This window comes from Coptis chinensis, chromosome 7 (genome assembly GCF_015680905.1).
Source record: "Coptis chinensis isolate HL-2020 chromosome 7, ASM1568090v1, whole genome shotgun sequence".
NCBI lineage: Eukaryota > Viridiplantae > Streptophyta > Magnoliopsida > Ranunculales > Ranunculaceae > Coptis > Coptis chinensis.
The window spans coordinates 87,103,543-87,116,876 of NC_141462.1; the positions used below are offsets into that span (position 1 = coordinate 87,103,543).

The 13,334-nt window shown below is 37.7% G+C and overlaps 2 protein-coding genes and 1 pseudogene across 4 annotated transcripts; 2 read left to right on the plus strand and 1 right to left on the minus strand.

Annotated features, from left to right (window-relative positions):
- The first annotated feature begins 9 nt into the window (after positions 1–9).
- On the plus strand, positions 10–8,328 carry LOC147489651 (E3 ubiquitin-protein ligase APD2-like). Of its 3 annotated transcripts, none has more exons than XM_086571287.1 (8): positions 10–95; positions 138–344; positions 453–766; positions 2,500–2,574; positions 2,648–2,730; positions 2,899–3,046; positions 5,751–5,813; positions 6,947–7,381. In XM_086571287.1, the coding sequence occupies exons 3-7, from the start codon at positions 589–591 to the stop codon at positions 5,768–5,770; spliced, it is 504 nt and encodes a 167-aa protein (XP_086427413.1). In that variant the 5' UTR covers positions 10–95; positions 138–344; positions 453–588; the 3' UTR covers positions 5,771–5,813; positions 6,947–7,381. The 3 variants fall into 3 exon arrangements, 1 of the variants encoding a protein (XP_086427413.1); XR_015201295.1 differs by lacking the exon at positions 10–95 and adding an exon at positions 7,854–8,328 and having other exon boundaries at positions 110–344; positions 6,947–7,054; XR_015201296.1 differs by lacking the exons at positions 10–95; positions 138–344; positions 453–766; ... (1 more) ...; positions 2,648–2,730; positions 2,899–3,046 and adding exons at positions 3,071–4,290; positions 4,450–5,113.
- A 506-nt stretch (positions 8,329–8,834) lies between these two features.
- LOC147489652 (pre-mRNA-splicing factor SLU7-B pseudogene) lies at positions 8,835–10,088 on the minus strand (annotated as a pseudogene).
- Positions 10,089–10,141: 53 nt separating this feature from the next.
- Positions 10,142–13,158, plus strand: LOC147489653 (DNA replication complex GINS protein PSF3-like). The gene is made up of 7 exons (XM_086571290.1): positions 10,142–10,317; positions 10,492–10,604; positions 10,686–10,757; positions 10,837–10,937; positions 11,343–11,435; positions 12,510–12,649; positions 12,745–13,158. Exons 2-7 carry the CDS (start codon positions 10,560–10,562, stop codon positions 12,849–12,851), a joined length of 558 nt encoding a protein of 185 aa, XP_086427416.1. The 5' UTR covers positions 10,142–10,317; positions 10,492–10,559; the 3' UTR covers positions 12,852–13,158.
- The last annotated feature ends 176 nt before the right edge of the window (positions 13,159–13,334 follow it).

Sequence of the window (13,334 nt, forward strand, 5' to 3'; positions counted from 1 at the left end):
TTTTTTTAGTAATCTTTATGGTGTTCAACAGATAGGTGTGCATAATTGTTAACTGAAGAAATAGGTGGTCTGGGCCCTAGTTTCCTTTGGCATTTGTAGTTTTACTATATGATGATGATGATGATGATGATTTTTAGATTGAATACAACAATATGAGGGAGGAGCATTCACTTGCAGTCGTTGCATGTCACCTGAAAAGCGAGGCATGGGGCCTAATTGATAATTGATAATTGTCATATACATGTCCGTCTTTCTTTCGATGGATCCATCACGATCTTGAACCGTGGGACCTAATTGTTCACGTATCTTAACTGCCTAACACTTTTCTTGTAAAGGATATCAAGGTATATATGTCGAGCAATTAAAGTGCCGTTTCCTTTGTATTTACTTTATTAGCTTCTCATTGTTTACTCATTTGATGCCCTTGTTGGTGTTTGATGAATATGAACCAGGTGCAAGTGTGCAACTAATAAATGGGCCAAACTATGGTTTAACGTTGTATGGTTTTCACACACCCCCTCCTCTTGATGTTGAGACAACTTGGTTAAAAACTAATAATGCGTCATTATCGTCTCATTCCCACAAGGCATGTTTTCAAACTTTTGCTACTGTGTTGGTTTCGTAGTTTGTCTTGAAACTTGTGTTCTATCATTTCTATTTTTGTTTCAGGAGTGGGTATATTTTCTGAACAAAGGGTCTGAAATAGATATCACTTACAATGTGAAATCCCCACTGTCAGTTCCGATATCTCTCGTGATTGCGCAAGGTACATTCAACATCATAAGCTGAAAAACTCTAGTGGTTCTGTTTTTTCTCTTTATCATTTGTAGTTCGTATCATATATATGTGAGAAAAGAAGAATCATTTAGCCATTCTTCTTCGGTAGTATTTTTTATTCTAGTTTATTTGCTCAAGATTTAAAAGATACTGCCAATGAGAATTCCTCTAGTGAACATAATTTGCTTGTGTAGCATCTTTTTCTATTGCCCAAGTTGAGGTCTACCAAATCCCTAACCTTCATACAAGAAGATAAATCACAAATATAGCACTTTATAAGGTTAAGTTTGGGTGGTTTCGACATTAGATGATGGATTATCATTCAGCCAAACGGGCAAAGAATAATTAAGCCAAAATAGTGAGAATACCTAATTGTGACTAAAAACTCTTAAAGTAGGAAGCATGAAATGCAATGCTTGAAATGAACCCGGTGTTTGGCAAAGTACTACTACACTACTGCCCAATGGGTGAAAATATTTACACAATCTCAATTATGGGGCTCGGACTATAAGTATCAGTTTGAAAAGACACTACCCTAGGGGTGAATGTTTTGGAGCATTTAAATTTTTCAATATTTAATCTGTTTGATTGGATAGAAACAAGCAATTCTTAGAAGTGGAGTGTGCCCTTGGGTACAATATCATTCCCAATACTGATATTCTAACTCTTTCCGAACAAAATGGTAGGAGTTGAAATGTGCTTTGTCAAATGCCTTCTTTTTCCCCCTTGTTTTTTTGGTCAGAGAGCCTTATTTTGTTTGGTTTAGTGATAAAAGCAGAGTCTTTTGGTAGGTGCATATCCCTAGTGCTTAGGCTGGGTTGTGCACGACTACACATCATCGTTGATAGGTTACTTCAAACATCTTCTTCCTAAATATCCTTTCCCATTAAAATATTTAAAATAAGACGAGATCAGAGTTGCCAGATGAATAACAGGTTATGGTTGATGTCTAATTACATCCTGAATTTAATTTAATTTTCTGAACAGTTTGCTCAGATGCTATAACCTTTGTACATAGCCATAGACGGTCGTATGATTACTCTGTTTGTGTTCAGAACTTCCATTGAAATTTACTGTCAAACGCAAATATTTGCTTAAATGTCAGGCATAGTATATTTATCCTAAGCTATTACATTGGTTGAGGACTTATTTTCTGTTTGACTGTCTTGCTTTTTCATAAAAAGTAAAATTCTATTTTAAGTGGCGAATACTCACTCAATTATTCGTGTAACTTAAATAAATAGGGTTCCATACCCGATTCTAGTGATCAATATTGTCCCAAAAACAGACAAATTATATCCTGTTCTTCGACAAGATAATCGTTGAAACTCTAACTTATCATTACGAAACCGCAACTGTCAGAGAATAAGACATTCATGACTTGAAGATTCATATATCTAGAAGTGAGCTGAACTTCAGAAAAGCACCATTTAGATGCTTTAACCTTTACTTCTCGTGTAAAGAAGTGTCATTTTAGGCTTTGAAGCATACATTCCTAGCAAGCAGAGTCAGAATTTTGTTTGCTGTTATTACTGTATCACTTGCTTTCTTTGCCCTAATCCCCTTTTTAGGCTGTTTCTGATTGTAGTACTGTAGTGAGAAGTATTAATGATCTATTACTAGTTTGGACATTCTGTAACTTTATGCCTAAGTAGGGAAGTATAGAGTATTTCAATATAATTAGTCTCTTTGCTTTCTTAAATTTGAATTCATTATCTGCAGGCAAAGAAAGTATTATTGAATGGATTCAAGACCCATCATATCCTAATCTTACATTATCATGGAGTATCATTCATGGTAAGGAATTTGGAAGTTTTTTTTTTATTGAGGCGCATGCCAATGCTGTGATAAAGAGAGAATAATTTGGCAGGAAGTGGTACGATCCAACAGAAAATTTCCAAGTCTTCTGACTACTATATTGCTGTGGGTAACTTAAATACCGAAGAGGTGGAGGTAAGTGCAAATTCTTGATTGCCTGAATAGTCTATGTGTTCATAGTGTTAGTTTATAAACATGCTAATTGTGTTTCTTGTGTGATCGGCTTCCTCTTGATTTTTCATGCAAACATATTTGGTTGGATTACCTTGTGCGTGCACTGATGCTAGTGTCTAATTTTAACAGGTGCAGTTGAATCTCAGAATACGAGCACTGCTGTATAATACAAGTGAGGCATATTGCAAATGTTCCCTGGCACACGGTGTATGTGATTTCAAGCTTTTTTTTTCTAGAAGAAAGTACTGCTGTTTTAACCTCTCATGGTCCAGAAAAGGTGAATCTTTTATGTATGTCATGTATCATGTCTTATTCTAAATTTCTTCACGAATAGTTCTGAACAAATTCATTGATTATACAGATGATAATAAGGTTTTTAAATTATATATTCCGTTGCTTCCGTTTCTCAGTTGGTCGGAATGTTAAGCCCAATAAAAAGGTCACTTCTGTTTTTCCTGATTATCCGATTTGTCTGGCCAACAATTTTATAACGTTTGGTGGAGAGTTTTCAGTTAGCGCCCTAACTGTAGCCTGGCTCGGTGCAATCCCTCATTCTCATTTAGAATCCCCTTTTCTATGTCTGATTCCTGACTTATTCAATCAATCGGACTTTCACCGGTCGACCTTGCCATCAAGTTGGGTCACTCGATCCTTGAGTGTTTCCTTAGCAACAGCCTAAAAACCTACTGGCTGTCTTTTCGCAATCTGACTTGACGCGACACTTAGCCGCCTTCTGGAGAGTTTGAAGAAAGGTCGGGTGCTGTTGACCAATGGTACCACCTGGCAGGATAGAAAAAGGGGTAGAGGGGAGTGACAAACCCATGGGGAAAGAAAACAATGCAAAGGCGAGTGCCAAATCCGAAAAACCAAGAAGTGGCCCACAAGGGGGTGAAGGAATGAACGCAAACTTACACCCAGAAGGGGAGTGGGAAATAGGACTAGCAGCAAGGGGTGGCTCAAACTTAAGGCAAAAGGCCCGATGGAATTTCATCCAGCAAACTACTGCAGTAATAACCTATTTTTCTTATGCGGCCGCTAACGCTATGCTTGACTTGAGCTTGTCACCATCTCCATTCCTGGTGCCATTCACATTGGTCGGCTGTGTTTTTTCCTTCTCCGTCTGTTTCTAGTTTTACCACTTTGTTTTCTTTTTGGAGATTGCCATCCTCCGTCATCACTAACTGAAGTCAGTATGCCCAAAAACATTGCATGATTTACAGCATGTCGGCTTCCAATTGTATTCGAAAGTTACCTGTACTCTTGTCTTTGATCTAACACAACTGTGACATTTTCCAGATACGAGCATGTTGAATCTATCTCTATGCAAACTCGTGCATAATTTGGTGAAGTCGACTCACTACAGCTTCCAAAAGCCCCACATCTGTTATAAAACTCACAAACTCTTGTAGGCTAAGCCCAGAATTCTATCCACTCATTTCTCCCCTCGTCCCACCACAGCTGCTGTTCTGTTCCGTCCCATCTTATTCTAAACCGCAAGATTTCAGAGCTACTATGCACAGAGTAAGTGATGTACATTCTTCCTCCTACATCTGAAACCTGAAATCCATAAAGGCTTTGAGACATCATATTAGGAATACCTATAAATATCTGTCTATTCCATAACCCTTCTCCAACGCCTTCTTGAATTCTCAAATATCACTATTTGTGCTACTCCTTCAGGATCAACACCCAACGAAAAGTTTCCAGTAGAAGGATCATTTTCTGATTTCCAAGACGTAAATCTATGAGTCTCATTGTTTCTAGGATTCAAACCAACTCTCATTCCAGGTAAATAAGTGTCACTTGGAGCTTCAAATTTTTTCCGTAAGGCCTTGTCAGGATTACGGACATCGTCGGTAAATAGAAGATTTCCTGAATCCACAAGAACAGCAGAAGAGTTGTTCGACGCAACTGAAATGTTCGTTGACCATACTAAGTTTCCAGTACCATCTGAAACTACTAAGTTTCCATCAGTTCCAATAATTACAATTCCAGATGAATTCCTTATCGGGTTTTCTCTGTTTGCCACCCAAACTACTGTTCGTATAGAGATTATGTTATACCATATTCCTACATAGCGATTTGTCGAGTTTCCAGGACTGAAAAACCCAAAGCAAAGTTTTCTGATTGTGAAAGTATGGTTTGTCCATCTCTAATGATTTCGACGAGGAGACCAAATAGCACATTTAATGGCATATTGCAGTGCTAGTTGAGATTACATCATCAACAACTGGAGTAGATCCGACGGTTGGGGTGATCTCGTCGTTTTCCATTTTATTTTATAACAAAGTAGAGAAGGGAGGAAGAAGATCCTTCCTCTGTTTTTTTTCTTCTAAACAAAAAGGTAAGATTGCTTTCATACTTAATTAGATTTTCTCTGTTCATACATGCCTTTCGTTATTTGCTGGAAGATAATTAATTAAAGCTGGTAAAGAGAAATAATATCATCGGAAAGGGATGTGTATGCGTTTTATTCATTTTTATGAATATTCTCTACTTTTTTTGCTGGTCTAATGTTAAATCAAATGGGGGACTTAGGTGAGGGTATGTCAATGCACAGTTAAATACCCATGGATTTTTAGCTCCAGCTTGATGCTTTTAAGGCATGGACACGTATAGGATATCATGCTCTTTGTCTGCCATGCATGCATGTACACCTTCATTAATGCTTAGTACTGGTTTTATTGTTGTTGGTTTTAATTTTATGTCTTCACCTGCTGCTAGCTACTGAGTTAGAGAGTATTATTATGGATTGGCTTGGAAAAATGCTAAAACTTCCCAAGTCTTTCCTGTTTTCTGGTAATGGCTGGGGTGTGTTACAACTTACAAGGGGCTTACTTGTGAGGCCATTTTGTGCACGCTAACGGTAGTTAGAGATCGAATGCTTAACAAGATTATCTCCACTTGCAAAACCTGAAACATGAGGGGACATGGGGAGTTATTATACTTGGTTATTGTACTGACTTTTTTTGTTTGGGTAGGGTGGAGACATAGGGAGTAATGATGATCAGGGTGTACGAACTACTACGACTTCTCTTCCACAGGTACATATTTCTTTTTGCAAGGGATAACTTATGGCTTATTCAATGCTCATTTGTAATGTACTAGACAATATCAAAGGGTTGTTATGCATGTATCGTAGACAGTTTAAGAATATATACTTGTGCTACAGTCTGCTCAAGGTAGCTGCACTGGACTGACTTGGCGCTCGATTTTGTCGTAGTTAGAGTTGGATTTGAGTTTTAGTGACCTAGGCAGTAAAGTTAGTGCTATGTGTCTGCTTTCTAATGAACCCTGTTTCCTGGGCTATGAAATTGTTGAGTACTCACTACTCGCTGCTTAGCCGACCCGACTAACAATTTAATCCCCGATCACAATCGGGCTCAAAAACTCCCCGAGTACTCGGCCGATTAGGCCCGATTTGTTTATTAGCCGAGTAATTGTGTTCACTATTTCAACTATTTCAATGTTAAATATTGAACTCGACATTTCGCCGATTTGACTAACCCTCAATTATGTAAAGTTCTACACTTTAGTCATATTTATTTTAGTTGATTGAGTGTTTTAATTGTTTATTGATTGATTGGGTTCTTAATTGGCTTCATTATGTTGGTATTTCAAAGTTAAATATATTTAATATTTATTTGTAAAGAAATATAGTTTATGAAAAATCGTCCGATTAATCTCGATTAATCCCCGAATTTTTTACTACAAATGCTTCAAACGAGTAGCGATTTAACCGCACCCGCTTCATTGCATTTCGATATATGAGTTGTGAGTTATATGTTTTTGAAGTGGATCTTCTAACCGAACTTCCCAAGACTTCTTATGCTTAATGAAATGCGAAGTTTTAAATAGTGAATTACTATATGTTGACTGATTTCGAACAATTTTCTATTTGTCGATTGAAACAAATGCTCGAAGCTCAGGTGAGTAACCACACTAATAATTCATTGCCATGTTTCCTACTTGTAAGCTTATTATAATGTATACAACATTCGTGTTTAAGTATGCATATTGCAGCAACACTGGGTTGATTTGAGGTCCATTTTGACATAGTTAGAATTAGAATTAGGTCTAGACTTTAGTGTTCTATTTTTTTTGCCCTAATTAATCATGTTTTGATTATGTACTGGTTACCTAAATTCTTACTTGTGGCTTCCTTTTTTTTGGGTAGGGTCATAGCATAGGGAGTCATGGGCGACAATGCAAGTTGATGAATTAGATGGCTCCACATGATTTAATTGCTAAAGGACATTGGGAGACTAACGATCCTGTTAAACCGGTACATGTACCTTCTGGAGATAATGCCTCTAAAGTTTAGGTAGAGGAAGTTGTGAAGTCAAAACGACGTCTTTAGAGAGAAAATTCTGAATTGCAAACAATGGGAGATGCTAAAAGAACCGTAATTGCATGGCCCACAAAGCATGTCATATTTACCATCACCACAGGAAGTAGGACGGGATTAGGATGTTTATTTTGTCTTATTGAAATTGAAAGAAACTTAATTTTGTGAAAACTTGAATCGCGTTAAGTTTTTTGTTATTTTTGTCTTTGTACATACACAATGGAATCGTATATTTTGGATATTAATGAATGAGGTTATTGTTGATTCTCGTGCATATTTTATAGATATTGTTATATTATGGATTTTAAAGTATATGTATGTGCGGTAGGTGGTTTAGTGACAATAATTTAGTAATAGCACAGAAAATGGAATTGGCGGGCTTTAAAATGGATAGCGCTCAAGCTAAAACGCTATAGAATTGATAGCACTAAGGAGAATATGCTAGAGACAAACGCAATAGAATAGCATAGCGCTTACATAATAAATGCCATTGATTATTAACAGCGCTAACAAAAACTGCAATTATATTAATAGCGTTTACCAAGAAACACTTTAGAATCAATTGCGTTTGTATAGAAAACGCTATTGATAAAAGCATAGCATCGTCATTAATAGTGTTTTTCGCATGCTATCTTGAGTGCTAATTTGAAACATGAAAGTTGAACTCGTTTGCTTGAATATATGAAATTGAAGCTATTGCTTGCTAAACTGAATTTGGGGTTTTCTATTATTTTAGATGGACGAGGTGTTGGCTTCTATTGCGGAGACATGTTGAAATCACCGACCGAGGTTCCTGACTTGAACACCATGTATGAGCTGTATGACCCTTCCACTGTTCATGTTCTCTTTCCGTAACAAGCACATTATGATTGATCTTGGCACTGGAAACAACAACAAGATCAATTGGGCTCTCAAAGATAAGCAGGAGTTCATTGACATTGTCGAGACTGTTTATCCTGGAGCCAGGAAAAGTTGTGGTTTGGTGATTGCTCCAAAAGACTACTCCACCAAGTATCGTTATTAAGCCTTTCATCCTACTGGTTGTAATTCACTCGCCTGCTGGTTTAACCAAGGCCACAGTAATGTAACTAGAAATTGCAAAATGGTTATTGTGACATTTCAGACGTGCATTATACTTCTACGGTGCAACTATTAGCTTCAATTCTAGAATGGGATTGTCTTTGATTGAATAATATTCTTCAATTGGAATTTATTATGTTTTTTTTTTTTGCTTCTGGTAATCTTTATGGTGTTCAACAGATAGGTGTGCATAATTGTTAACTGAAGAAATAGGTGGTCTGTGCCCTAGTTTCCTTTGGCATTTGTAGTTTTACTATGTGATGATTTTTAGATTGAATACAACAATATGAGGGAGGAGCATCACAACGACCTACACATTTGAACTTAGTTGTTTCACTTGCAGTCGTTGCATGTCACCTGAAAAGCGAGCGTGTGGGGGTGGGTTTTTTTTGGGTGGGGGAATGGGGACGCTTTGTGGATTGAAAGAAGCTTGGTGAACATCAGATTTCCTAATGCTTTAACTATTAGTTCCTATGCTCGATGATAGAACTTGACCATCTAATATTTGCATAGATTTGTTCTATCATTGCCAATCCGCAGTGCGCATATTAGATTGATATACCTGACAAGTAGCAGTTAGAGAAGAACACAATGAATCCCATGAATGAAACATATACTATTTATTTGTTATCAAAAGAATAAAAATACTTAACTAATAGAACTAACATATGGACCTCACAAAGAACAGCCCTAGTTTTTCTAATATAACTAAAGCGACTCTCATTGAAATAAGAGAAGCTCTTTTGCAGGGGCATCTTCAGAAGCAGCATTTCCGTACTTCTCCAGTATGGCATTCTTGGTTTTGAATTTCAGCTTCTTCTTTATGTAGTTACTGTTCTTGAACAACATTTCAGCTTGAGATGGAGCTGCCTGCAGGTGAACATCTATTCCTTTCTCAGATGCTTCCCATACATGAGTATGTATTTCCTTGAATTCCAATGGTTGCCCAGTTGTTCTATACTGATTATCACCCCCATAGAATTTCTCATTTGGATTGTCATCTGGAAGAGGATCCTCACGCATAGATCGGGATTTAGGGTCATAGTGAGCAGAACTTCCGTCAAGATTTAAAAGGTATTTCGCTGTGTCTTCCCGAATCCGTAAGTTCCTAACCGGTCCTGTGCTCCCACCGCCTGAGGAACGAACACGCTTCTCAATCTTTGCGAAGTCCAATTGTTTGCTCTCATCCATCTTGGCTTCATCTACCTCGAGTAAATCTTCATTGGTGTCCTCATCAGTAACGCTGCCCTCAGTGAATTGGTTTCCATTCTCAAGATTTTTCAGCTGTTGCTCTTTAAGATACGTTTCTCTAGCATCCATCTCTGCTTCAAATCTCTTCATTATCTCTCGAGCATAAGAAGTTGATTCATATCCGTTCCACCTATCGTACTTACCGTCATAATCTTGCTGATCAATTGTCTTTATAACAATTTCATCACTTGCAATGTACTTGTTTGTCCATCTCGCTCCCTTCTTTGTAGGCCTTTCTGTGCACGACTTTATATCATGTGTAATTGCACCACAGTTTTCACAAGCACCCTTCTATCAGCTCGAAAGCTGCGGCTTTTCTCCCCTTTAACACATTGATCCTTTGAGTAATCTGCCTTTGATTTCCAATTCTTTTGATGGTTTAAAGTAGGTGTCTTGGTGTTGTGATACCAAGGTGTAGTTGACATGTAGGAAGGAATATGAGGGTTTATCTCTTTCCCATCTTCATCAACTTCGGGTGCTGCTTGCAATTCTAAGTGCTTCCTATAATCCACCCTGGATTTAAATCGCATTGAAGCTGTCGAGAATAAATTGATTTTGGAGGTGCACTAAAACTATAGTTATATCGAGAATAAATTCACTTTGATTTGGTTTAGAATTTATTAGATTCACACTACACCACCGTGGGTAAAAGTAAAACCAAATCAAACTTGGTTACCAGCCTAAGTGGGCCGTGCCCCATGGACCTGAAGCCCAATGGAAGGTCCTTATTAAAAAAAAGATTCCCGATTCCCGCTCTAAATTTCGAAATTTCCCTCGTTTATTTCCAAATGGTATAGAAAGATTGGAGCAAAAGCAAATGGGAGAATTTCGTTTTTGAAAAAGCAACTGTTCGAACTTGGAAGGTTGAGGTAATCTTCAAAGTTCAAACCCCACTTGTTTCTTCTTCTCTTCATTTTCGTCCTTAAGTTATAACACATTGGTATATGCTTATATAATCTTGTTTGATGAAATGCCCATGAGAATTAGCAATACAAATAATTAAATATTTATAAAAATAACACTTTCTGTGTCTAATGATGCAGCAAGTTGGATTGGAGCTCCAAGATGCTCAGTGAGAAAAGCTTGAAAAGTTCGTGAATTTTCATTTCAAATGGCATCCTATTACGACATTGATGACATTATCATGGAGGACGAGGTGAGCAGCCAATTCCCTTCAGATCTACAATGTTGGTTTTCTTAAGTCCCCATTCTAACAGGTTTTCATGCCTTGCTACAGCTCATCTCCACTGTTTTTCAAATTGGCGCAAACGGGGTTGGAATGCTAGATCCTGGTGCAGAAAGAAATTGTGTATGTCTTGAGCGTAACACAGACCGGAGGAGTGGGTGGTTTGCTTGTTGTTTTCTAATGGCTTCATATTTGTACATAGGTCGAGCAAGGTGCAAAAGTAGAACTTCCTTTCTGGCTGGCCCACGAGTTACACTTGAGACAAGCAGTAGCAGTTACTGTGCCCCCATGTTTCAATCAAAAGTAAACTTTCCTATTCCCTGGTTGGAGGAACTATTGTATTGAAGTAGCACATTTATACTTGCAGAAGCATTGCACATGGCATACATACTGAATGACAAACTTAGTAACAGGCCCATCCTAGGAATCTCTTAAGGGCGTTGACGCATTTTGGTCAGGTGATCCTAGCCTTTTTCTATGTGGTCTTCTCTTAGTCCATTGTAAGAGATCATACTCCCAGGTAACTCAACAGTTGATGAATTATGCTAGGGAGGTCCCTGGTTAGGATCTACACAAGTGTGCTATGTACAGAGCATAGGCTTGAATATACTAATTTCCACTGCTTGGAATTTCTTCATACATAAGATTCTTGGCAGTATTCTCAATTTTATTAAGTTATATGTGATTTTAATCTTCTGAAACTGCCAGGACAAGGAAGGAAATACAAGCAGATGCAGCCTGTGTGGATCTGAAGAGTCGCTGCTCCTACTTCTATGAGTTGGGTTGCAAGGTTGCACCTCTGTGAGTATCTCTCCTGCTGGACCTGCTTTTTGTGTATATAATTAGTTTGTTACATTATTAACCTTTCTTTAGCAAATAATATATCCAGGTCATAATTGTCAAATAATGGATTGTAAGATCCGAAACAAAATTTTCAGAATATCTGTAAATCCCGCCATTGATTAAATTAAAGGTGGGTGAGCATGAAACTCAACAAAGAAAAAGGATAACAAATTTTAACATATTAGACAGCTTGAAACTCAAAAAGTTTTCATGGGTCCACTCCGCTAAGATTAAAAAATATTCATTGTGATTTGGGAATTAGGTTTACAATGCCAATTAGGATAGCAAAAAGAAAACTACCTCTTCTTAGCCGAAGATGGGAAAGGGATGACCAAACAGATAGAAGATACCGCGTAGAACCATTGCAGACTCAAGACGAAAGGGCTGATTCCAGGATAAGATTAGATGCTATTGTGTATTTCTTATCTACGGCCATTGAGATATACCTTTGTAATAACTCAAAAAGCCGAAAAACCTGAACAAGTCAAATGTCCATTCCCTTTGATGCTTTAGAATTGAACTGATTGCTTCATATAATTTCAACCCTAGTAAGTAGCTTCGTAATGTGGACACTTGATCTTTGTCTTTGATTTCTGCCTGTTTCTTTCACAAACCACGCAATTATTTTTTATATTTATATTTCTTGTGGTAAAGAACTAATCAATAAAACATCTATGCATTAGAATAGGTTTGCCCTATTCATAAGAGATTTTATGTTAAGAGGTATCCCCCCATGCATAAGGAGAGGTTTTGGCTAAGAGGTTCGAAATGCAGATCCTCTCAGACATGGTTACAACAATCTTGACCTTTAGTTGTATATTGCTTCGTGATCCAGCTTTCTGTCTGTGATCTGCATGCCTCAAGGAAAGTATTCTCATGAGTCATGACTAAGTTACTTAACATTTGCTTAGGTTTGCTTTAATGGCCAAGTCTGAGTGTCCAGTGAAGAATTGGAAGGGACATGGTAAACAATGTCTGAGATTAATGAGAAACTTACATCAACTCTCACCTGAGCTTGTTTTCTTTTGGTAGGATTGGCGATAGAACGATTGGGTCCTTCCTCCTGTATGCGTTCACAGGTCGGTACAAGGAGGTTCTGAGCAAGGCACATAGCGCAGCGTTTATCATGGCTCCCAAGTTTTTGACACTTCTCACAAAAGAAGAAACTCGATGTAAGATTCCGTTGAAAATTTAGTGGCCTTCCTATCCTCTTGTCATCCATCTAAAATGATTTGCATAATAATTACGAAACATTTCTCTTTTCAAGTGTATGAAGCTGCTCGATCTTCAATGACTGCATTCAAGAAATGGCGGGTAGGTGGGCCAAGGTTTGAGAGGGCATCAATTCTCAGAAAGAGGAAACCAACTGATTAAGTGCAAGAAATGGTTCCATTCCTTTGGAGTCCACTGAAAATGTCGAAGAAACTAGGACTGATCAAGTTAGTGCTTTCTTAATAAAAATGTGTAGTTTCTCTTTCACCATGGGAACAGTATAGCTTTCTCTTTCAAAGTAGAACAGGAGGATTGTAATAATTCCTCCTCCTGACTAGTTGTTTTTATTTATATTTTAATAATTATGTGTGCACTGTGGTGTATTTCGGTGGGGATTGAGTCCCAAATTTTTCTAGTTCTTGATACAGTATGAGTATTTTATTAAGACTATCATGTTTCAACACCTAAACGCTTGGTTATTAAATGGACAACAATGCATGAAGCAGGAATTATTGCCACATGGGAGAGTTGCAGTCTGACGAAAGAAAGCTATTATATTAACTTCTGAAGCATCCTGCTAAGGCTGGTTATGGAGGGCGTCTTTCCTGCTTGACCTGAAGTTCTGACCATAATTTGCTCTGGTTT